Source organism: Eumetopias jubatus, unplaced genomic scaffold, assembly GCF_037043125.1.
Source record: "Eumetopias jubatus isolate StellerSeaLion01/CBP00866 unplaced genomic scaffold, mEumJub1_p1.0 scaffold_1, whole genome shotgun sequence".
NCBI classification, from domain to species: Eukaryota; Metazoa; Chordata; class Mammalia; order Carnivora; family Otariidae; genus Eumetopias; species Eumetopias jubatus.
This window is the reverse complement of record NW_028274807.1, coordinates 211,787,362-211,814,448: the sequence shown is the minus strand read 5'-3', so window position 1 is coordinate 211,814,448 and position 27,087 is coordinate 211,787,362. Positions and strand designations below refer to the sequence as shown.

General features: G+C 40.1%; 1 protein-coding gene and 2 pseudogenes across 1 annotated transcript; all 3 read right to left on the bottom strand.

Annotated features, from left to right (window-relative positions):
* Nucleotides 1–327: 327 nt before the first annotated feature.
* Nucleotides 328–1,275, bottom strand: LOC114204040 (olfactory receptor 7G2). The gene has a single exon (XM_028097265.2). It carries the CDS (start codon nt 1,264–1,266, stop codon nt 328–330), a length of 939 nt encoding a protein of 312 aa, XP_027953066.2. The 5' UTR covers nt 1,267–1,275.
* A 6,971-nt stretch (nt 1,276–8,246) lies between these two features.
* Nucleotides 8,247–9,183, bottom strand: LOC114204186 (olfactory receptor 7G1-like; annotated as a pseudogene).
* Nucleotides 9,184–23,339: 14,156 nt separating this feature from the next.
* LOC114203255 (olfactory receptor 7G3-like) lies at nt 23,340–24,262 on the bottom strand (annotated as a pseudogene).
* Between the last annotated feature and the right edge of the window lie 2,825 nt (nt 24,263–27,087).

Genomic DNA, 27,087 nt, shown 5'->3' with positions numbered 1-27,087 from the left:
AGACTTATTTGATCCTCTCCCTGACCTGTCCAACTTCTCTCACTTCTCTTCTGACATTTCATTATGAGTATAACCCTTGTCTTGGGACAGCTTGTGAGGGTCCCACCAAAAATACCAGGCTTAGGAATTGGAACTCATTTTTGAAACATCACAGAGCTATTCAAAGAACAAATCAAGTTTCAACACAAAGTTAAGATGAACTTACCCATTAAGTTCTCTAGTCATTCTAAAAGAACTTGGTGATGTAAGAATCTGACATTCTGGCTCACCATGTATTTTTGTCACTTTGACTCATTCTAGAAACCACAGTCCATGCAGATGACACAGTCACAGAAGAGAAGGTGTTCTACTTATGAGTTTCCTCAAGGCTCCCTTCATGTCCCTGTTCCTCAGGCTGTAGATGAAGGGGTTCATCATTTGAGGGACAACAATGTACATCATTGAAACCACTGCAGTGTTTCTGGAAGAGTTAGTAAGAGCAGAACTTATGTATACCCCCAAACCTGTCCCATAGAACAAAGACACAACTGACAGGTGAGACCCACAGGTGGAAAAAGCTTTATACTTCCCACCTGCTGATGGCATTCTCAAAACAGAGGATACTATCTGAGTATAAGAGAAAATGATTCCACACAGAGGAATACCACCAAATATGCTAGTTGCAAAATATATCAGGATGTTATTGATGAGGGTGTCAGAACATGCAATCTTGATGACCTGAACAACTTCACAGAAGAAGAGAGGGATTTCAAGGTCTGTGCAGAAGGTCAGTTGCAATACCATTAGACTGTGCATCAGGGCATCCACAATGATGACGAAGAGGGGGAGTAGAATCAGAAGGCCACAGAGGCGGGAGTTCATGATGACGGTGTACCTCAGTGGATGACAAATGGCCACATAGCGGTCATAGGCCATTACTGCAAGAAGACTACTTTCTAAACTTGCAAAAACCAGGATAAAGCAGATCTGGGTGAGGCAGCCTGTGTAAGTGATGCTTTGATTCTGTGTTTGGATGTTCACCATCATCTTTGGGATAGTGGTTGTGCTTAAACAGATATCATTAATAGACAGGTTGGAGAGAAAGAAGTACATGGGTGTGTGGAGGTGGGAGTCAGAGCTGACAGCCAGGATGATGAGCAAGTTTCCCAGGATGGTGACCAGGTACATGGATAAGAACAGGATGAATAGGGGGAACTGCAGTTCTGGATCCTCTGTCACTCTCATGAGAAGGAAATCTGAGACATGTGTATCATTTCTGGATTCCATATTGTTGATGAATCTGATGGAAAAGATGAAGTCAATCAAATGTGTGTTTCCTAGACCAGGAGGAGGAGCATCACTAGAGGCAAAAACCATCTCGGGATGGGATGGAGACTAATAGAGAGGAATAAAAGATGGGTGCCTTCTGTATGTATATTATTCTGTTTCTTTAAAAATAATAAAAACCTGGGATGCCTGGGTGGCTCAGTTGGTTAAGCATCTGCCTTCAGCTCAGGTCATGATCCCAGGACCCTGGGATCAAGTCCCACATCAGGCTCCTTGCTCAGCGGGGAGCCTGCTTCTCCCTCTGCCTGCCTCTCTCCCTGCTGTGCACTCTCTCTCTCTTTCTGACAAATAAATAAATAAAAACCTTTAAAAATAATAATAATAATAAGGGAGGGTATGTGCTATGGTGAGCCCTCTGAATTGTGTAAGACTTGAATCACAGATCTGTACCTCTGAAACAAATAATACATTATGTTAAAAAAAAAAAAGAAGAAGAAGAAGAAGATAGCAGGAAGGGAAAAATGAAGGGGGGGAATTGGAGGGGGAGATGAACCATGAGAGACTATGGACTCTGAGAAACAAACTGAGGGTTCTAGAGGGGAGGGGGGTGGGGGATCGGTTAGCCTGGTGATGGGTATTTTAGAGGGCACGTACTGAATGGAGCACTGGGTGTTATATGCAAACAATGAATCATGGAACACTACATCAAAAACTAATGATGTAATGTATGGTGATTAACATAACAATAAAAAATTTAAAGACAAAAAAACTAATGATGTATGGTGATTAACATAACATAATAAAAAAATAAAATACAATAATAAAAATAATAATAATAAAAGCCTGAAGCTGATAAAGCAGAGCATCAATAGTTATTAAGTCTGGAGAGGGTTAAGAGGTAGTCATTTTAAAAATTACACTGTTTATGATGCTCTGTTTATTTAAAATATTTTGTAATTTTAGGGGCACCTGGGTGGCTCAGTTAGTTAAGTGTCTGACTTTGGCTCAGGTCATGATCTCAGAGTCCTAGGATTGATCCCCATGTCAGGCTTTTCTCTCTCCCTCTCCCTCTGTCCCTCCCCATGCTCATCCTCTCTCTTTCAAATGAATAAATAAAATCCTTTTAAAAAATAAACTAATATGTAGAATGTGAACACCTTGTAATGCTTTCTTTTTTTTATCATTTTTTATTATGTTATGTTAGTCACCATACAGTACATCATTAGTTTTTGCTTAATTTCTTGATCAGACTTAGTAGTTATGTGGGTTTATTCCACTTTAGAAAATTCATTAATTAGTGCACCTTTCTTTGTGTATGTTACACTTCAATAAAAATGTTTACTTCTGAAAAAAAATAAAACATTTGGTAATTTTATAAAAAGAAACAGACTGGGAAGGTACCTGAAGATTCTGTCTGGGGGGCACCTGGGTGACGCAGTCGGTTAAGCATCCAACTCTTGGTTTCAGCTCAGATCATGAACTCAGGGTTGTGAGATCATGCCCTGCTTTGGGTCCATGAGAGACACTATGAATGGCAGGCAGGGAGCTGTTTCTCAGCTGTGGTGCTGAAAATAAAACCATCACTCAACCTCCAATAACAACAGAAGATTCTCCAGCAACTCCTTTGATTCTCCTGAGACCTCCACTGTTAACCCTTTCCCAGAAAAGGTGATTCTAACTTATGGACCTTCTTTTCTGCGTTTATGGGGAAAGTAATGCTCCTAATATTGACAATTTCCCTATTCTCCACTCTTGTATTCAATATCTCCTTGTCTAAAAAATAAATAAATAAATAAATAAATAAATAAATAAATAAATAAATAAATAAATAGATCTTAAAAAAGAAACATTCTGTCTGGATCTCTAGATACTTCAGAGGCAGACAACTGAGATAATACATAGATGTGTCAAGAACCAAGAATGAGAAGATAAGGTAAACTTTTTCCAAACTTCCTGCCCTCTTACCACTACAAGATTATAAGTAAATGTCAGAAAATTTTATAATGGTCATATTTTTTAGACTTTATTTTTTTAAGATTTTATTTATTTATTTGAGAAAGAGAGCATGAGACCGGGGTGAGGGGTAAGGGGCAAACGGAGAAGCAGACTCCCCCCTGAGCAAGGAGCCCAATGCAGAGGTTGATCCCAGAACCCTGGGAGCATGACCTAAGCCAAAGGCAGATGCTTAACCGACTGAGCCACCCAGGCCCTAAGGGCCCCAACAGTCATGTTTTTTTAAAAAGCAGATTTCTACCCAGGAAGAAATGGTCCTGGCCATACAATTGAGTGAAAAGGTATTAGTAAATGGAGTGATGGCAAAAAGTACAAGGAAACACGTGAAGACAAGACAGGTGAAAGGACCATAGGTGACTTGGATTCAATCATTTGGTGTATGTACTCTCTTCACAGCTGCCCCAGATGAACCTGTAGTAAGACATTTGCCCCCATTTCCAAACATTGAGTAAGGGATGTTAGGTTACCTGGTTGGCATCATAGTGGAATGATGATTGACATTTCTGATGTACCTTATGGAAGATCTGTTCTCAGGAAGGGCAGAGGGATTGAGTGAGACCCAGGCTCTGGAGCAAGAGGGATCATCTGTGGGAGGAGGCTTAGGTGTGCTACTACTTTTCATGTTGAATGAGGTGGTCACAGGCAGATTGCAGTCTCTGTATCCCTAAAGCTTCAATTTCCAAAGCTCCTCATTAACTAAGCAATTTTTTTTTCACAGACATCCCAGGGCAGTGTAAATCCTCAAGGACCAAGACTCTAGAACAGTGGAATTCAGGATGGTGCTTTCTTGACCCTAGGAGACCAAGTGTACATCATGTACATCTGGGTCTGTTCATCTCCATTTCAGATGTTTTGCAAATATAGACATACTATCCTTCTCTAAGTGAATTTCAGTCTTCTTTTCTTAGGTATTAATGAAGGGATCTCTATCCAATGAATGACATCAGTAAGTCTGATACCAATTTTAGCTATGAAAATATAGTTTTTATATATTGATATAAATAATACATTTAAAAATATAGCTGAGTTGTGTAAAATGGGGAACTCTCAAAAGTTTTTCTTCTAAGAGTCACTGTTTCCTGAAGCTTAATCTTCATTGTGTATATTTATAAGTAGATTCTAATTTATTCTGTGTAACAATTTGTCTCTCATCAATGCAGACAAATCTGTTACTTCTTTTTACATATTTGTAACTATTTTTTTTCTAATTTTTTCACAATATTTTCAAGGTACATATTTGTTCACTCTAGGGTCCTGTGGGTTAAAATTATCTAAAAAACTTATGTGAATTAATAAGAAAAGCATAGGAGCACCTGGCTGGCTCAGTTGGCTAAGCAACTCCCTTGGGCTCAGGTCATGATCCTGGAGTTCCAGGATCAAGTCCCACATTAGGCTCCCTGCTCAGTGGGGAGTCTGCTTCTTCCTCTGACCCTACCCCCTCTCGTGCACTCTCTCTCTCTCTCTCTCACTCTCTCTCTCAAATAAATAAATAAAACCTTTTAAAAAAAGAAGACATTTTAAAAATAAGTAAGAAAAACATAAACTCAGTAGAAATACCACAAACAAATATTTAAAAGAAAGGGAAGCTGACACCTGAAACCATAAAAATCCTAGAGGAAAGCACAGGTAGTAATTTCTCTGACATCAGCCACAGCAACATTTTTCTAGATATGTCTCCTGAGGCAAGGGAAACAAATGAATCACTGAACATTATATCAAAAACTAATGATGTACTATACCTTGGATAATTGAATTTAAATAAATATAAAAAAGCAAAATTAAACTATTGAGACTACATCAAAATGAAAAGTTTCTGTACAGCTAAGGAAGCAATCAACAAAAGAAAAAACAACCTACTGAATGGGAGAAGACATATCTGATAAGGGGTTAGTATCCAAAATATGCAAAGAACTTACACAACTCAAACAAAAAAATAAATAATCCGCTAAAAAGTGGGCAGAAGACATGAATAGACACTTCTCCAAAGAAGACATAGAGACGGCCAACAGACACATGAAAAATGCTCAACATCACTAATCATCAGGAAAATGCAAATCAAAACCACAATGAGATGTCACATCACACATGTCAGAATGACTAAATTCAAAAATACAAGAAACAACAGGTGTTGGCAAGGATTTGGAGAAAAAGGAAGCTTCACATACTATTGGTGGGAATGCAAGCTGGTGCAGCTACTGTGGAAAACAGTATGAAGATTCATCAAAGAATTAAAAATGGAATTACCATATGGTCCAGTAATTCTACTACTGGATATTTACCAGTAGTAAGAACCCAAAAATACTCATTCAAAAAGATATATACACCCCTATGTTTATTACAGCATTATTTACAGTAGCCAAATTATGGAAGCAATCCAAGTGTTCATTCACTGATGAATAGATAAAGAAGATGTGGTATATATACACACAGTGGAATATTTCTCAGTCATAAAAAAGAATGAAACCTTCCCATTTGCAACAACATGGCAAGATTTGTCAGAGAAAGACAAATACCAGGGGCGCCTGGGTGGCTCAGTCATTAAGCGACTGCCTTTGGCTCAGGTCATGATCCCAGGGTCCTGGGATTGAGCCCCGCATCGGGTTCCCTGCTCCTCAGGAAGCCTGCTTCTCCCTCTCCCACTCCCCCTGCTTGTGTTCCCTCTCTTGCTGTGCCTCTGCCAAATAAAAAATAAAATCTTAAAAAAAAAGAAAGAAAGACAAATACCATATGATTTCACTCATAGGTAGAATTTAAAAAACAAAACAAACCATCAAAGAAAAAGAGAGACAGGGCACCTGGGTGGCTCAGTTAAGCGTCTGCCTTTGGCTCAGGTCATGATCCCAGGATCCTGGGATCAAGTCCCGCATCGGGGACTCTGTTCTCCCTCTACCTGTTCCTGCCCTGCTCATGTTCTCTCGCTCGATCTCTCTCTCAAATAAATAAATAAATAAAATCTTTTTTTTTTTAAAAGAGAAAGACAAAAAACAAAAACAAAAAACAAAAAACAACCAGACTCTTAAATACAGAGAATAAACTGATGGTTGCCAGAAGGAAGGTGTGTGGAGGGCTGGGTGAAATAGGTGAAGGGGATGAAGAGTACATTTATCATCATGAGCACTAAGTAATGTATAGAATTGCTGAATCATTCTATTGTATAGTGAAACTAATATAATACAGTATTAATTATACTGGAATAAAATTTTTTAATTAAAAAATTATAAATAATAAAAGAAAGTTAATATGTGAAGATGCCCAGCCACATAACAATAAGATATGCCAATTAATAAATTATTTTTACTCCCACCAGGTTATCAGTATCCTTGAAAGTATATTAATGATGATATAGATTATCCGGACCTTCTAATGTGTATAACTGGCTATCTTATTTCCACCAAGGGACATATATGAGAATATTCCAACAGCTTTATTCATAATAACAGAAAACCAGTTACAAACAAAATTTCCATCAATATTGGACAGGATACCCACTTTGAAAAGTCACCCCTATGTTTATTGCAGAATTACTTACAATAGCCAAATTATGAAAATAGCCCAAGTGTCCACTGATAGATGAATGGATAAAGATGTCATATGTATGTATATATATGAATAATATTCCATTGTATATATATATAATATTCATTGTATATCTATATATTATACATAAAAATAGATATGTAAAATGAAATACTATTCAGCCATAAAGAGAAATGAAATCTTGCCATTTGTAACAACATGAATGGAGCTAGAGAGTATAATGCTAAGTGAAATAAGTCAGAGAAAGACAAATACCATATGATTTAACTTATGTGTGGAATTTAAGAAACAAAACAAATAAGCAAAGGGGAAAAAAGAGAGAGAGAGGCAAGCCAAGAAACAGACTCTTAACTACAGAGAATAAACTGATGGTTACCAGAGGGGAGGTAGGTGGGGGAAATGGCTGAAATAGGTGATGGGGATATAGGAGGGCAGTTGTTATGAGCACTGGGTGTTGTATGGGTGTTGAATCACTATATCACCTGACACTAATATAACATTTTGTGTTACCTAACTGGAATAAAATAAAAACTTTTTTAAAAAGAATATAACATTCTTTATTGCTTGTGTCTATTAGAGTCGGGGTTACTTTCTTTTAGCAGAAACAAAGGTTTTTTTTTTTAAGGATTTTATTTATTTATTTGACAGAGAGAGACAGCGAGAGAGGGAACACAAGCAGGGGGAGTGGGAGAGGGAGAAGCAGGCTTCCTGCTGAGCAGGGAGCCCGATGCAGGGCTTCATCCCAGGGCCCTGGAATCACGACATGAGCCGAAAGCAGACGCTTAACGACTGAGCCACCCAGGCACCCAAAACAAAGTTTTTTTCACTAATTAAGTTAAACAGTTTATCTTCATTTACCATCATCTCAAACTACCAAGATAATCAAATTATAACAGTTTTATAGATGATGAAACTAAGTGTAGTAGATGCTGATAGTGCTATGCACAGACACAAGTTACCAGTGACCACTCTTGGAAATTACCAAATTAGGTATAAAAGATCCATTCCTCCCATGTTTCATAGTAGGCTTATTTTCAAAGTGCAATTCAAACGGTGCAATCTATGGAATCAGCAGAATTATGTCTCCATGACTACAAACTTATTTGGATCCTCTCCATGATCCATCCAACTTCTTTACTTTTCTTCTTCCTTGAATATCCAAACAAAATCACTGTATGCCCTGCCTCAGGTTCAGCTCTATGGACCTGACCAAAGAAACTGCGTTTGATAATGGAATTCATTTTTGAAACATCACAGAGCTATTCAAAGAACAAATCAAGTTTCAACACAAAGTTAAGATGAACTTACCCATTAAGTTCTCTAGTCATTCTAAAAGAACTTGGTGATGCAAGAATCTGACATTCTGGCTCACCATGTATTTTTGTCACTTTGACTCATTCTAGAAACCACAGTCCATGCAGATGACACAGTCACAGAAGAGAAGGTGTTCTACTTATGAGTTTCCTCAAGGCTCCCTTCATGTCCCTGTTCCTCAGGCTGTAGATGAAGGGGTTCATCATTTGAGGGACAACAGTGTACATCATTGAAACCACTGCAGTGTTTCTGGAAGAGTTAGTAAGAGCAGAACTTATGTATACCCCCAAACCTGTCCCATAGAACAAAGACACAACTGACAGGTGAGACCCACAGGTGGAAAAAGCTTTATACTTCCTACCTGCTGATGGCATTCTCAAAACAGAGGATACTATCTGAGTATAAGAAAATGATTCCACACAGAGGAATACCACCAAATATGCTAGTTGCAAAATATATCAGGATGTTATTGATGAGGGTGTCAGAACATGCAATCTTGATGACCTGAACAACTTCACAGAAGAAGAGAGGGATTTCAAGGTCTGTGCAGAAGGTCAGTTGCAATACCATCAGACTGTGCATCAGGGCATCCACAATGATGACGAAGAGGGGGAGTAGAATCAAGAGGCCATAGAGGCGGGAGTTCATGATGACGGTGTACCTCAGTGGATGACAAATGGCCACATAACGGTAATAGGCCATTACTGAAAGAATACAACTATCCAAACTCACAAAAACCAGGACAAAGCAGACCTGTATGAGGCAGCCTGTGTAAGTGATGCTCTGATTCTGTGTTTGAATGTTCACCAGCATCTTTGGGATTGTGGTTGTACTTAAACAGATGTCAGTAAAGGACAGGTTGGAGAGGAAGAAGTACATGGGTGTGTGGAGGTGGGAGTCAGAGCTGACAGCCAGGATGATGAGCAGGTTTCCCAGGATGGTGACCAGGTATATGGATAGGAACAGGCTGAAGACAAGGGACTGCAGTTCTGGATTTTCTGTCACTTCCATGAGAAGAAATTCTAAAATGTCTGTTTCATTTCTGGGTTCCATATTGTTGATGAATCTTATGGAAATGATATGGTAATAAGACAATGAAATGTTAGCTCCTAGGCAAGCAGCAGGAGTATCACCAAGTGCAAGCACCTTGTTGGGAAAGGAAAAAGTCAAATGGAGAGATGTCTTCTCTTTGTATATTATTTTGTTATTTTGAAAAAAAGATTTAAAGTTAAAAAAGCAGTGAGTCAAGATTTGTTAATTCTGGAAAGGGTTGAGGAATCATCATTTTTTAAATTAGACTATTCTTTAATTTGGTGACTTCATTAGAAGAAATGGGTAGTGAGACTGATGAGTCTACCTGGATCTCCACCCCGTTCTGCAGAGACCTCACAGCCTGGCAACAGAGGTAATACAACAGTATGTTAAAAAACCCAGAATTGGAAGATACAGGAAAAACTGCCCAAGCCAACTTTCAGAAATCAGTAGAAGGATTAAGCAAATGTTATAACAATCACTGTATTTGCAAATGAGCATGTTCCTGCTGAGAAGGAAAATAGTCTTTTTCCTTACAGAGAGAAAATAGGAAACTGGCAAAATGATAACTATTTGGGAATCGGAGGAAAGGTACAAGGGAACAAGTCAAGAAAATAGAAGGCAGGAGGCAAATGGATGTCTTGATTCTAATCATTTTATGCATGTACTCTTCACAGTTTCTGCTGGATAAAATCATAGTAAAATATATGCCCTCATTTCCAAACATTAACTAAGGTACATCAGGTTACCTAGGTTACATCACTATGGAATGATATGGGACATTTCTGCTAGATGTTGGATGATGGAGACTGGTGCTCCATCCGTAGGAAGAGGAAAGGGATGGAGTGAAGCAGGCACAGATATGCTGTTTCTTTACTGGGGCAGGGCTGTTGAGCAAGGTTGTCACAATTTGTAGTCTCTGTACCTCTGGAGGATCAATATCCAAAGCTCTTCATTAGCCAACAATTGTATCATCATTCTGATCCCAGGGCAGTGCAAATTCTTTTAAGACTAAAGCAATAGAATTGATGAATTCAAGATGGTCGATACCCTGATGTTATGCGTCCAGGTGTTCACCACTCATTTCTCCACCTGTTTCCACTCATATCTTCTATTTCACATACCTCCTAGATGTGGACATGCCCTCCTTTGGCACCTCTATGTAAACAATGACATCAGGAAGCCTGATAATAATTGTAGGTGTGAAATTATATATATGTGTGTATATATATACTTGAGCCACAAGAAGGAATGAAATTCTGACAGGTACTACCACATGGATGAACCCTAAAAACTTAAGTAAAATGAGCAGATGAGAAAGGACAAATATTGTATAATTTTAGTTTAAGGTACCTAGAATAGGCAAATTCATAAAGATAGAAAAGTAGAATGTGGTTACCAGGGGAGGGAAGAAAGGACTGATTTTTTAGTGTGCTGGAATATATTAACAGCTGTGTCTGTGCTAATAAAATCATGTTGCTATTGGTAGGGTGAGCAAGATCCCACCTGGAAATATTTCACTGGAAGTTTATTTGCCCTATGTTTTTAATTCTTGTTATACTGAAAGAACAATTCTGAATTTTCATTGAATGAGTCACGTGTTTTAGTGGCTCATTTTTAAAGTGCTTGAATTTCTCAGTCTTTATCTTTTGGATTGTGCTTATTCTCTTAAGAAACTCTTGACTTCAGGAAAAAAAAAAAGAAATGCTTGACTTTGTGGCACCTGGGTGGCTCAGTGAGTTAAGCATCCAACTCTTGATTTCTGCTCAGGTCATGATCTTGGGGTCATGAGATTGAGCCCTGTGTGGATCTCCAGGCTCAGTGGGGAGTTTGCTTGAGATTCTCCCTCTGCCCCTTCCCCACTTGCGTGTATACTCACACAGTCTTTCTCTAAAAATAAACAAATCTTTTAAAAAAATGCTCAACTTCTCTGAGGTAATAAAAATATTTTCTTGAGGGGCGGAGCAAGATGGCAAAGGAGTAGGAGACCTGGATTTCATCTGGTCTCAGGAATTCAGCTGAATAGGGATCAAACCATTCTGAACACCTACGAACTCAAGAGGAGATCAAAGATAAGAATAGTAACAACACTCTGAACAGAAAAGCAACCACTTTCTGGAAGGTAGGATGTGCGGAGAAGTGAATCCGAGGTGATATTCGGGAGGATAGACGGCGGGGGAGGGGGCCTCCAGGGCCGCTTCTGGCAAGTGATAGAGCCGCGGAGCACAAAATCGGAACTTTTAGAAGTCGGCTCCTCTGAGGGATGTCGCTCCAGTGGCTAAGCGGGGGGTGGAACCCTTGCGGGACAGTGTGGTCTCAGGACCCTCGGGGTCACAGAAAGACCAGGGGTGCCTGAGTGTGGCAGAGCTCCCAGGTATCGGAGCAGGGAAGCTGGCTGCAGAGACAGAGCCAAGGCGCGGGCTCTCGGCTTGGGGTTGCCATAAACTGTGATTCGCGGCCCAGTTGGGCCACTGCTCCTCCAGCAGGGACCCAACAAGCGGCAGAGCCGGGGAGACTCCCCTTCCTCCCCTGGGAGGAGCGGCGCGGAAGCGCACCACAGGGATCTGCTGGGTTTGGAGACTCCACATGGGGCCGGGTGCCAGACATAGAAATGCTCGATCACAGGCCGGGTGAGCATGCAGTGCGGCCGGAGACCAGGGAGACAGGAGTGACTGCTTTTCTCTGGGGGCTGGAGCCCCGAGTTCTCAGCTCCTCCAGGCGGAGATTGGGAGGCCACCATTTTCACCCTGTGCTCCAAAGCTGTACGGAGAGCTTGCAGGGAACAAAAGCTCCTGAGAGCAAACCCGAGCAGCTTGCTTAGCCCGGACTCACAAGGGCAGGGCAATTCCGCCTCCAGCAAAGACATTTGGGAACCACTGCAACAGGCCCCTCCCCCAGAAGATCAGCACGAACAGCCAGCAAGCCAAGACCAAGTTTACCGATCAAGGAGAACGGGAGAACTCCAACGATAGGGGAATACTGCACATAGAATTCATAGCTTTTTTACCATAATTCATTAGTTTTCCAAAGTTAATTTTTTAACGTTTTTTTTTTAATTTTTCTTTTCCCCTTTTTCAACCAACATCTTATCAATCCCTTTAAAAAAAAACATTTTTTATTTTTCATTTTTAGAGTCATATTTTTATCCCTTCATAGTAGTTACCCTTATTTTTGGCATATATATATAAGTTGTTCTCTCTTTAAAATTTTGAGATACAGTTTCTTCTAACAGATCAAAATATACCCTAAATCACTAGTGTATGGCTTTGTTCTAGTCTCCTCCCTGATCACATTCTCTCCCTTTTTTTTCTTTTTTCTTTTTCTTTTTAAATCTTCTTCTTTCTTTTTAAAAACAACTTCTTATCTTATCAATTCCTTTTATAAAATCTTTTACAATTTTCATCTTTACAGTCATCTGCCAACCCGTCATTGTATCAACCCTTATTTTGTACATATATGTCTTTCTTCCTTTAAAATGTTAGCAGGCACTTTCTTCTAACAGACCAAAATATGCCCAAAAGCTAGTGTGTGACACTGATCTATGCACTAGCCTGATCATATTTGATCATATTCTGTTTTTTTTTTGTTTTCTTCTGTTTTTGTTTGTTTTTATCTTTTTCTTTTTCCTTTTTTTTTTTTCTCTTCTTTCTTTCCATTTCTTGTCCCCTGGTTTCAGGTCTTTTCTGATTTGTATAGAGTATATTTGCTGGAGACGTTGTTAACCTGTTAGCATTCTGTTCTCTCATTCATCCGTTCTCCTCTGGACAAAATGACAAAACGAAAAAAATCACCTCAGCAAAAAGAACAAGAGGTACTACCGTCTGCCAGAGACCTACTCAATACTGACATTAGTACGATGTTGGACCTAGAGTTCAGAATCATGACTTCAAAGATACTAGCTGGGCTTGAAAAAAGTGTGGAAGTTATTTAGAGAAACGCTTTCTGGAGAAATAAAAGAACTAAAATCTAACCAAGTCGAAATCAAAAAGGCTATTAATGAGGTGCAATCAAAAATGGGGGCACCAACTGCTAGGATAAATGAGGCAGAAGAAAGAATCAGTGAAATAGAACACCAAATGATGGAAAATAAAGAGGCTGAGAAAAACAGAGATAAACAACTACAGGATCACGAGGGCAGAATTCGAGAGATAAGTGATAGGATAAGACGAAACAACATTAGAATAATTGGGATCCCAGAAGGAGAAGAAAGAGAGAGGGGCAGAAGGTATATTGGAGCAAATAATAGCAGAGAACTTCCCTAATGTGAGGAAGGAAACAGGCATCAAATCCAGGAGGCTGCCAGCAAATTAGATAACCTGGAAGAAATGGGTGCATTCCTAGAGATGTATCAACTACCAAAATTGAACCAGGAAGAAATAGAAAACCTGAACAGACCTATAACCACTATGGAAATTGAAGCAGTCATCAAAAATCTCCCAAGAAACAAAAGCCCAGGGCCAGATGGCTTCCCAGGGGAATTCTATCAGACATTTCAAGAAGAATTAATACCTATTCTCCTGAAACTGTTCCAAAAAATAGAAATGGAAGGAAAACTTCCAAATTCATTTTATGAGGCCACATTACCTTGATCCCAAAACCAGACAAAGATCCCATCAAAAAGGAGAATTACAGACCAATATCCTTGATGAACATGGATGCAAAAATTCTCACCAAAATACTAGCCAATAGGATGCAACAGTACATTAAAAGGATTACTCACCACGACCAAGTGGGATTTATCCCTGGGCTGCAAGGCTGGTTCAACATCCGCAAATCAATCAACGTGATACAATACATTAACAAAAGAAAGAACAAGAATCATATGATCCTCTCAATAGATGCAGAAAAAACATTTGACAAAGTACAACATCCTTTCTTGATCAAAACTCTTCAGAGTATAGGGATAGAGGGTACATACCTCAATATCATAAAAGCCATCTACGAAAAACCTACAGCGAATATCATTCTCAATGGGGAAAAGCTGAGAGCTTTTCCCCTAAGGTCAGGAACGCGGCAGGGATGTCCACTCTCACCACTGCTATTCAACATAGTATTAGAAGTCCTAGCCACAGCAATCAGACAACAAAAAGAAATCAAAGGCATCCAAATCGGCAAAGAGGAAGTCAAACTCTCACTCTTTGCAGATGATATGATACTGTGTGTGGAAAACCCAAAAGACTCCACCCCAAAACTGCTACAACTCATACAGGAATTCAGTCAAGTAGCAGGCTATAAAATCAATGCACAGAAATCAGTGGCATTCCTATACACCAACAACAAGACAGAAGAGAGACAAATCAAGGAGTCGATCCCATTCACAATTGCACCCAAAACCATAAGATACCTAGGAATAAATTTAACCAAAGAGGCAAAGGATCTGTACTCAGAAAACTATAAAATACTCAGGAAAGAAATTGAAGAAGACACAAAGAAATGGAAAAACGTTCCATGCTCATGGATTGGAAGAACCAACATTGTGAAGATGTCAATGCTACCTAGAGCAATCTACACATTCAATGCAATCCCCATCAAAATACCATCCACTTTTTTCAAAGAAATGGAACAAAGAATCCTAAAATTTGTATGGAACCAGAAGAGACCTGGAATAGCCAGAGGAATATTGAAAAAGAAAAGCAAAGCTGGCGGCATCACAATTCCGGACTTCCAGCTCTATTACAAAGCTGTCATCATCAAGACAGTATGGTACTGGCACAAAAACAGACACATAGATCAATGGAACAGAATCGAGAGCCCAGAAATGGACCTTCAACTCTATGGTCAACTTATCTTTGACAAAGCAGGAAAGAATGTCCAGTGGAAAAATGACAAGTCTCTTCAACAAATGGTGTTGGGAAAATTGGACAGCCACATGCAGAAGAATGAAACTGGACCATTTCCTTACACCACACACAAAAATAGACTCCAAATGGTTGAAAGACCTAAACGTGAGACACGAGTCCATCCAAATCCTAAAGGAGAACACAGGTAGCAACCTCTTCGACCTCAGCCGCAGCAACTTCTTCCTAGAAACATCACCAAAGGCACAGGAAGCCAGGGCAAAAATGAACTATTGGGATTTCATCAAGATAAAAAGCTTTTGCACAGCAAAAGAAACAGTCCACAAAACCAAAAGACAACCGACAGAATGGGAGAAAATATTTGCAAATGACATATCAGATAAAGGGCTAGTATCCAAATCTATAAAGAACTTATCAAACTCAACACCCAAAGAACAAATAATCCAATCAAGAAATGGGCAGAAGACATGAACAGACATTTTTCCAAAGAAGACATCCAAATGGCCAACAAGCACATGAAAAAGTGCTCAACATCACTCGGCATCAGGGAAATCCAAATCAAAACCTCAATGAGATACCACCTCACACCCGTCAGAATGGCTAAAATTAACAAGTCAGGGAACGACAGATGTTGGCGGGGATGTGGAGAAAGGGGAACCCTCCTACACTGTTGGTGGGAATGCAAGCTGGTGCAACCACTCTGGAAAACAGTATGGAGGTTCCTCAAACAGTTGAAATTAGAGCTACGATTCGATCCAGCAATTGCACTTCTGGGTATTTACCCCAAAGATACAAATGTAGGGACCCGAAGGGGTACGTGCACCCCAATGTTTATAGCAGCAATGTCCACCATAGCCAAACTGTGGAAAGAGCCAAGATGTCCATCGACAGATGAATGGATAAAGAAGAAGTGGTATATATACACAATGGAATATTATGCAGCCATCAAAAGGAATGAGATCTTGCCATTTGCAACGACGTGGATGGAACTGGAGGGTGTTATGCTGAGTGAAATAAGTCAATCAGAGAAAGACATGTATCATATGACCTCACTGATATGAGGAATTCTTAATCTCAGGAACAAACTGAGGGTTGCTGGAGTGGTCGGGGGTGGGAGGGATGGGGTGGCTGGGTGATGGACATTGGGGAAGATATGTGCTACGGTGAGCACTGTGAATTGTGTAAGACTGTTAAATCACAGATCTGTACTTCTGAAACAAATAACGCAACATATTTTAAGAAAAAAGAAAAAGAAGAAGATAGCAGGAGAGGAAGAATGAAGGGGAGTAAGTCAGAGGGGGAGACGAACCAGGAGAGATGATGGACTCTGAAAAACAAACTGAGGTTTCTGGAGGGGAGGAGGGTGGGGGGATGGGTTAGCCTGTTGATGGGTATTGAGGAGGGCACATTCTGCATGGAGCACTGGGTGTTATGAACAAACAATGAATCATGGAACAGTACACCAAAACAAATTATGTAATATATGGTGATTAACATAACAATTAAAAAAAGAAAAAAAAATCCAGGAGGCACACAGAACCCCTCTCAAAATCAATAAAAATAGGTCAACAACCTGACATCTAATAGTAAAACTTACGAGTCTCAGAGACAAAGAGAAAATCCTGAAAGCAGCTCGGGAGAAGAGATATGTAACCTACAATGGTAGAAACATTAGATTGGCAACAGACCTATCCACAGACACCTGGCAGGACAAAAAGGACTGGCATGATATCTTCAGAGCACTAAACGAGAAAAATAGGCAGCCAAGAATACTATATCCAGCTAGGCTGTCATTGAAAACAGAAGGAGAGATAAAAAGCTTCCAGGACAAACAAAAACTAAAGGAATTTGCAAACACGAAACCAGCCCTCCAGGAAATATTGAAAGGGGTCCTCTAAGCAAAGAGAGAGCCTAAAAGCAGCATAGATCAGAAAGGAACACAGACAATATACAGTAACAGTCACCTTACAGGCAATACAATGTCACTAAATTCATACCTTTCAGTAGTTACCCTGAATGTAAATGGGCTGAATGCCCCAATCAAAAGACACAGGCTATCAGATTGGATTAAAAAACAAGACCCATCCATATGCTGTCTGCAAGAGACTCATTTTAGACCCAAAGACACCCCCAGATTGAAAGTGAGGGGGTGGAAAACCATTTACCATGCTAATGGACACCAAAAGAAAGCTGGGGTGCCAATCTTTCTATCAGACAAATTAGATTTTAAAACAAAGACTGGAATAAGAGATGAAGAAGGACACTATATCCTACTTAAAGGGTCTATCCACCAAGAAGATCTAACAATTGTAAATATCTATGCCCCGAACATGGGAGCAGCCAATTATATAAGGCAATTAATAACAAAAGCAAAGAAACACATTGACAACAATACAATAATAGTGGGGGACTTTAACACCCCCCTCACTGAAATAGACAGATCATCTAAGCAAAAGATCAACAAGGAAATAAAGACTTTAAATGACACACTGGACCAAATGGACTTCACAGACATATTCAGAACATTCCATCCCAAAGCAACGGAATACACATTCTTCTCTAGTGCCCATGGAACATTCTCCAGAATTGATCACATCCTAGGTCACAAATCAGGTCTCAGCCGGTACCAAAAGATTGGGATTATTCCCTGCATCTTTTCGGACCACAATGCTTTGAAACTAGAACTCAATCACAAGAGGAAAGTCGGAACGAACTCAAATACATGGAGGCTAAAGAGCATCCTACTAAAGAATGAATGGGTCAACTAGGAAATTAAAGAAGAATTAAAAAAATTCATGGAAACCAATGAAAATGAAAACACAACTGTTCAAAATGTTTGGGATGCAGCAAAGGCAGTCCTGAGAGGAAAGTATATAGCAATACAAGCCTTACTCAAGAAACAAGAAAGGTCTCAAATACACAGCCTAACCCTACACCTAAAGGAGCTGGAGAAAGAACAGCAAAGAAAGCCTAAACCCAGCAGGAGAAGAGAAATAATAAAGATCAGAGCAGAAATCAATGAACTAGAAACCAAAAGAACAGTAGAACAGATCAACGAAACTAGGAGCTGGTTCTTTGAAAGAATTAACAAGATTGATAAACCCCTGGCCAGACTGATCAAAAAGAGAAGAGAAATGACCCAAATCCACAAAATCATGAATGAAAGAGGAGAGATCACAACCAACGCCAAAGAAATACAAACAATTATAAGAACATATTATGAGCAACTCTATGCCAGCAAATTAGATAACCTGGAAGAAATGGGTGCATTCCTAGAGATGTATCAACTACCAAAATTGAACCAGGAAGAAATAGAAAACCTGAACAGACCTATAACCACTATGGAAATTGAAGCAGTCATCAAAAATCTCCCAAGAAACAAAAGCCCAGGGCCAGATGGCTTCCCAGGGGAATTCTATCAGACATTTAAAGAAGAATTAATACCTATTCTCCTGAAACTGTTCCAAAAAATAGAAATGGAAGGAAAACTTCCAAATTCATTTTATGAGGCCACCATTACCTTGATCCCAAAACCGGACAAAGACCCCATCAAAAAGAAGACTTACAGACCAATATCCTTGATGAATTGGATGCAAAATTCTCACCAAAATACTAGGCAATAGGATGCAACAGTACATTAAAAGGATTATTTAGCACGACCAAGTGGGATTTATCCCTGGGCTGCAAGGCTGGTTCAACATCCGCAAATCAATCAACGTGATACAATACATTAACAAAAGAAAGAACAAGAACCATATGATCCGCTCAATAGATGCAGAAAAAGCATTTGACAAAGTACAGCATCCTTTCTTGATCAAAACTCTTCAGAGTATAGGGATAGAGGGTACATACCTCAATATCATAAAAGCCATCTATGAAAAACCTACAGCGAATATCACTCTCAATTGGGAAAAACAGAGCTTTCCCCCTAAGGACAGGAATGTGGCAAGGATGCCGAGTATCACCACTGCTATTCAACATAGTATTAGAAGTCCTAGCCACAGCAATCAGACAACAAAAAGAAATCAAAGGCATACAAATCGGCAAAGAGGAAGTCAAACTTTCACTCTTTGCAGATGATATGATATTGTATGTGGAAAACCCAAAAGACTCCACCCCAAAACTGCTAGAACTCATACAGCAATTCAGTGAAGTAGCAGGCTATAAAATCAATGCACAGAAATCAGTGCCATTCCTATACACCAACAACAAGACAGAAGAGAGACAAACCAAGGAGTCGATCCCATTTACAATTCCACCCAAAACCATAAGATACCTAGGAATAAATCTAACCAAAGAGGCAAAGGATCTGTACTCAGAAAACTATAAAATACTCATGAAAGAAATTGAAGAAGACACAAAGAAATGGAAAAATGCTCCATGCTCATGGATTGGAAGAACCAACATTGTGAAGATGTCAATGCTACCTACAGCAATCTACACATTCAATGCAATCCCCATCAAAATACCATCCACCTTTTTCAAAGAAATGGAACAAAGAATCCTAAAATTTGTATGGCACCAGAAGAGACCCGGAATAGCCAGAGGAATATTGAAAAAGAAAAGCAAAGCTGGCGGCATCACAATTCCGGACTTCCAGCTCTATTACAAAGCTGTCATCATCAAGACAGTATGGTACTGGCACAAAAACAGACACATAGATCAATGGAACAGAATCGAGAGCCCAGAAATGGACTCTCAAATCTATGGTCAACTCATCTTTGACAAAGCAGGAAAGAATGTCCAATGGAAAAAAGACAGTCTCTTCAACCAATGGTGTTGGGAAAATTGGACAGCCACATGCAGAAGAATGAAACTGGACCATTTCCTTACACCACACACAAAAATAGACTCCAAATCGTTGAAAGACCTAAACGTGAGACAGGAGTCCATCAAAATCCTAAAGGAGAACACAGGCAGCAACCTCTTCGACCTCAGCTGCAGCAATTTCTTCCTAGAAACATCGCCAAAGGCAAGGGAAGCCAGGGCAAAAATGAACTATTGGGATTTCATCAAGATAAAAAGCTTTTGCACAGCAAAAGAAACAGTCCACAAAACCAACAGACAACCGACAGAATGGGAGAAAATATTTGCAAACGACATATCAGATAAAGGGCTAGTATCCAAAATCTATAAAGAACTTATCAAACTCAACACCCAAAGAACAAATGATCCAATCAAGAAATGGGCAGAAGACATGAACAGACATTTTTCCAAAGAAGACATCCAAATGGCCAGCGGACACATGAAAAAGTGCTCAACATTGCTAGGCATCAGGGAAATCCAAATCAAAACCTCAATGAGATACCACCTCACACCCGTCAGAATGGCTAAAATTAACAAGTCAGGAAACAACAGATGTTGACGGGGATGCGGAGAAAGGGGAACCCTCCTACACTGTTGGTGGGAATGCAAGCTGGTGCAACCCCTCTGGAAAACAGTATGGAGGTTCCTCAAACAGTTGAAAATAGAGCTACCATACGATCCAGCAATTGCACTACTGGGTATTTACCCCAAAGATACAAATGTAGGGATCCGAAAGGGTACGTGCACCCCAATGTTTATAGCAGCAATGTCCACAATAGCCGAACTGTGAAAAGAGCCAAGATGTCCATCGACAGATGAATGGATAAAGAAGAAGTGGTATATATACACAATGGAATATTATGCAGCCATCAAAAGGAATGAGATCTTGCCATTTGCAACGACGTGGATGGAACTGGAGGGTGTTATGCTCAGTGAAATAAGTCAATCAGAGAAAGACATGTATCATATGACCTCACTGATATGAGGAATTCTTAATCTCAGGAAACAAACTGAGGGTTGCTGGAGTGGTGGGGGCTGGGAGGGATGGGGTGGCTGGGTGATAGACATTGGGGAGGGTATGTGCTATGGTGAGCACTGTGAATTGTACAAGACTGATGAATCATGGATCTGTACTTCTGAAACAAATAATGCAATATATGTTAAGAAAAAAAAAGAAGAAGAAGATAGCAGGAGGGGAAGAATGAAGGGGAGTAAGTCGGACCGGGAGACTAACCATGAGAGATGATGGACTCTGAAAAACCAACTGAGGGTTCTAGAGGGGAGGGGGGTGGGGGGATGGGTTAGCCTGGTGATGGGTATTAAAGAGGGCACATTCTGCGTGGAGCACTGGGTGTTATGCACAAACAATGAATCATGGAACACTACATCAAAAACTAATGATGTAATGTATGGTGATTAACATAACAATAAAAAATTATTAAAAAATATTTTCTTATTTTATCTTCCAAAATATTTAATCACTTTGATTCTTGTGTTTAATGCTTTGGTACATTGGAATGAATTCTTTAGAGTTTTTTATTGTGGTAAATATGTATCACATAAAATTTACTATTTCAGCCATTTTATTTTTATTTTTTAAATTTTATTTTATTATGTTATGTTAGTCACCATACAATACATCATTAGTTTTTGATGTAGTGATCCATGATTCATTGTTTTCTTTTTTTTTAAGATTTATTTATTTATTTGACAGAGAGAGACAGCGGGAGAGGGAACACAAGCAGGGGGAGTGGGAGAGGGAGAAGCAGGCTTCCTGTGGAGCAGGGAGCCCGATGCGGGGCCCGATCCCAGGACCCTGGGACCATGACCTGAGCTGAAGGCAGACGCTTACCACCAAGCCACCGAGGTGCCCCGATTCATTGTTTTCCTATAACACCCAGTGCTCCATGCAATACATGCCCTCCTTAACACCCATCACCAGGCTAACCCATCCCCTCAACCCCTCCCCTCTAAAACCGTCAGTTTGTTCCTCGGATTGCATAGTCTCTCATGGTTCGTCTCCCCCTTTGATTCCCCCCCTTCATTTTTCCCTTCCTTCTCCTAATGTCCTCTATGCTATTCCTTATGTTCCACAAATAAGTGAAACCATATGATAATTGACTTTCTCTGCTTATTTCACTTAGCATAATCTCCTCCAGTCCCATCCATGTTGATACAAAAGTTGGGTATTCATTCTTTCTGATGGTTGAGTAATATTCCATTGTATATAATGGACCACATCTTTATCCATTCATCTGTTGAAGGGCATCTCAGCTCTTTCCACAGTTTGGCTATTGCAGACATTGCTGCTATGAACACTGGGGTGCATGTGGCCCTTCTTTTCACTATATCTGTGTCTTTGGGGTAAATACCCAGTAGTGCAATTGCTAGGTCATAGGGTAGCTCTATTTTTAATTTTTTGAGGCATCTTGACACTGTTTTCCAAAGTGACTGTACCAACTTGCATTCCCACCAACAGTGTAAGAGGGTTCCCCTTTCTTCACAACCTCGCCAACATTTGTCGTTTCTTGCCATGTCAATTTTTGCCCTTCTAACTGGTGTAAGGTGGTATCTCAATGTGGTTTTGATTTGAATTTCCCTGATGGCTAATGATGATGAACATTTTTTCATGTGTCAGTTAGCCATTTGTATGTCTTCAGCTATTTTAAGTGTACAATTCCATGGCATTAAGAACACTCACAGTGTTGTATGACCATCACCACTATCCATTTCCTGAAAGTTTTTTATCATCCCAAACAGAAACTCTGTACCTGTTAAATGATAACTTTTTCTCCAACCAGCTTTCAGAAGGAAACTAACGTGTTGCCATATAGCTGATTTCAGACTTCTGACCTTCAGACTGCAACAGAATGCACACATGTTGTTTTAAGAGGCTAAGTTTGTAATGTTACAAGGACAATAGGAAACTAATACAGGACACATATCTCAATTTGGGCTGATGATAACAATAATGCTTTCTGGACATCTCCTTGGAAATACTATGTTTGTGTTGCAAGGAAACCCAAGGAGAGGTCATCAGTTTTTGTTTCTGGGTCTGAAAGACCTCTGCCCTGGATCAGGCATCAGTGACCACCAGGAGAATAGCCCTGATAGGCAAATACCACCACATGGCAGAGTGAAATGCATCCCTGGGGTTCTGTGCCTGGACCTACCCAATCCCTTAAGTTTTTGTTAGGAAAGATCATTGTTTTATCACTTGACTGTATTGGAGTTGAGAATTTTGCCTTAGTACAGCTGAAGGCATGCATCCTAACTGAGCTGGAGTATCTCATATCTTCCCAAAATATAAACTAATATAATCACGCCAATTTTATAGGTGAGGAAACTGAGTTTAGAGAGTTGAGATAAAGTGTCAAAGGCCACATGGTTATATTTCAGTGGAGGTAGGATTCAAACCCAGCTGGTCTGATTTCAAAATCCTTACCCTTAACCATTTTATCTCTGGTTTCATATATTCAAAGTTGGTCAGGCTGTCTGGATCACACATTATTTCTGTCAAATTCCAGCAGTGTAAGTCCAAAGCAGCTGACACATTAATGGAAAGATGATACTCTAGAGAAGTTTCCTCAAAGCCCCCATCATGTCCTTGGTCCTCAGACTATACATAAAGGGGTTCATCATGGGGGTGACCACAGTGTACATGGCTGATACTATTGCACTCTTCCTGGGGGGGTGTGTAGCTGCAGAACTAAGGTACACCCCAAAACCTGTCCCATAGACCAGGGAAACAATTATTAAGTGTGACCCACAAACGGAAAGTGCCTTATATTTTCCACCAGCTGATGGGATTTTTCAAGACAGACAAGATAATTCGAGTGTAAGAGATAATTATCCCAGAGAGAGGAATAACACCCAACAGGCTGGTCACTAAATACACGAGGATGTTATTGATGAGGATATCAGAACAGGTAAGCTTGAGAGTATGAGCTAATTCACAGAAAACGTGGGGAATCTCCAGGTCTCCAGGTGCAGAAGGAAATTTGTAGTGCCATCAAAGTGTGGAGAAGGGCATCCAGAACACTAATAAGGAAGGACAGCAGAACCAGCAGCCTACAGAGTTTGGGGTTCATGATGATATTGTACCTCAGTGGGTGACAGATGGCCCACAAATCGATCAAAGGCCATCATGACCAGAATTCCATTTCTAATCCAGACAAAGTCAGGACAAAGCAGATTTGTGTGAGGCAGCCTATGTAACTGATGGATTTGCTTTGTGTCTGGATGTTCACAAGCATCATTGGAATCATTGTGGTGGTGAAACAGATGTCAACAAAAGATAGATTAGAGAGGAAGAAGTACATGGGGGTGTGGGGGTGGGAGTCATACATAGTGGCCAGGATGATGAGCAGGTTCCCGAGCACAGAGACCAGGTACACAGACAGGAACAGGCAGAATAGGAGGGGCTACAGTTCTGATTCCTCTGACAGTCCCAGAAGGAGGAACTCTATAGTATCTGAGAGGTTTCCTGATTTCATGTTGCTGAGGGGTCTGATAGAAAAGATGGAGGTGACAAGAAAACAAAACTTAAGAGAAACTTTCTTAAATATGCCTACCTTTTCTCCTGCTCTCCTCTCTCCACTCTTTACCCCTCCTTTCCTTGCTTTATATTCCCCTCAAATTTCCCCCCATACCATCCTGTCCCAAGTTTTTATTTTCTATCCGTTCTTTTTTTAATTTTATTATGTTCTGTTAGTCACCATATAATACATCATTAGATTTTTTTATTTTAAACCTATTTTTTGACGTTTTTACTTATTTATTTAGGTTGCTCCGGGGATTACTATATATCTTTTTTTCTTTAAATTTTTTATTGTTATGTTAATCACAATACATTACATCATTAGTTTTTGATGTAATGTTCCATGATTCATTGTTTGTGCATAACACCCAGTGCTCCACACAGAACGTACCCTCTTTAAAACCCATCACCAGGCTAACCCATCCCCCCACCCCCCTCCCCTCTAGAACCCTGAGTTTGTTTTTCAGAGTCCATCGTCTCTCATGATTCGTCTCCCCCTCCAATTTACCCCCCTTCATTCTTCCCCTCCTGCTATCTTCTTTTTTTTTTCTTAACATATATTGCATTATTTGTTTCAGAGGTACAGATCTCTGATTCAACAGTCTTGCACAATTCACAGCACTCACCATAGCACATACCCTCCCCAATGTCTATCACCCAGCCACCCCATCCCTCCCACCCCCGACCACTCCAGCAAACCTCAGTTTGTTTCCTGAGATTAAGAATTCCTCATATCAGTGAGGTCATATGATACGTGTCTTTCTCTGATTGACTTATTTCACTGAGCATAACACCCTCCAGTTCCATCCACGTCGTTGCAAATGGCAAGATCTCATTCCTTTTGATGGCTGCATAATATTCCATTGTGTATATATACCACTTCTTCTTTATCCATTCATCTGTCGATGGACATCTTGGCTCTTTCCACAGTTCGGCTATTGTGGACATTGCTGCTATAAACATTGGGGTGCACGTACCCTTTCGGATCCCTACATTTGTATCTTTGGGGTAAATACCCAGTAGTGCAATTGCTGGATCGTATGGTAGCTCTATTTTCAACTGTTTGAGGAACCTCCATACTGTTTTCCAGAGGGGTTGCACCAGCTTGCATTCCCACCAACAGTGTAGGAGGGTTCCCCTTTCTCCGCATCCCCGTCAATATCTGTCGTTTCCTGACTTGTTAATTTTAGCCATTCTGACGGGTGTGAGGTGGTATCTCATTGAGGTTTTGATTTGGATTTCCCTGATGCCTAGCGATGTTGAGCACTTTTTCATGTGTCCGCTGGCCATTTGGATGTCTTCTTTGGAAAAATGTCTGTTCATGTCTTCTGCCCATTTCTTCATTGGATCATTTGTTCTTTGGGTGTTGAGTTTGATAAGTTCTTTATAGATTTTGGATACTAGCCCTTTATATGATATGTCATTTGCAAATATTTTCTCCCATTCTGTCGGTTGTCTGTTGGTTTTGTGGACTGTTCCTTTTGCTGTGCAAAAGCTTTTTATCTTGATGAAATCCCAATAGTTCATTTTTGCCCTGGCTTCCCTTGCCTTTGGCGATGTTTCTAGGAAGAAATTGCTGCAGCTGAGGTCGAAGACGTTGCTGCCTGTGTTCTCCTTTAGGATTTTGATGGACTCCTGTCTCACGTTTAGGTCTTTCAACGATTTGGAGTCTATTTTTGTGTGTGGTGTAAGGAAATGGTCCAGTTTCATTCTTCTGCATGTCGCTGTCCAATTTTCCCAACACCATCTGTTGAAGAGAAGGTCTTTTTTCCGTTGGACATTCTTTCCTGCTTTGTCAAAGATAACTTGACCATAGAGTTGAGGGTCCATTTCTGGGCTTTCGATTCTGTTCCATTGATCTATGTGTCTGTTTTTGTGCCAGTACCATACTGTCTTGATGATGACAGCTTTGTAATAGAGCTGGAAGTCCGGAATTGTGATGCCGCCAGCTTTGCTTATTTGTTCCATTTCTTTGAAAAAAGTGGATGGTATTTTGATGGGGATTGCATTGAATGTGTAGATTGCTCTAGGTAGCATTGACATCTTCACAATGTTGGTTCTCCCAATCCATGAGCATGGAACGTTTTTCCATTTCTTTGTGTCTTCTTCAATTTCTTTCCTGAGTATTTTATAGTTTTCTGAGTACAGATCCTTTGCCTCTTTGGTTAAATTTATTCCTAGGTATCTTATGGTTTTGGGTGCAATTGTGAATGGGATCGACTCCTTGATTTGTCTCTCTTCTGTCTTGTTGTTGGTGTATAGGAATGCCACTGATTTCTGTGCATTGATTTTATAGCCTGCTACTTGACTGAATTCCTGTATGAGTTGTAGCAGTTTTGGGGTGGAGTCTTTTGGGTTTTCCACACACAGTATCATATCATCTGCAAAGAGTGAGAGTTTGACTTCCTCTTTGCCGATTTGGATGCCTTTGATTTCTTTTTGTTGTCTGATTGCTGTGGCTAGGCCTTCTAATACTATGTTGAATAGCAGTGATGAGAGTGGACATCCCTGCCACATTCTTGACCTTAGGGGAAAAGCTCTCAGCTTTTCCCCATTGAGAATGATATTCGTTGTAGGTTTTTCATAGATGGCTTTTATGATATTGAAGTATGTAGGATGAAATGGACAGATCCATTTCATGGATCTATAGGGATAGGTAGATCCCTATACTCTGAAGGGAGTATCCCTATACTCTGAAGTATCTATCCTCTATCCCTATAGTCTGAAGAGTTTTGATCAAGAAAGGATGCTGTACTTTGTCAAATGCTTTTTCTGCATCTA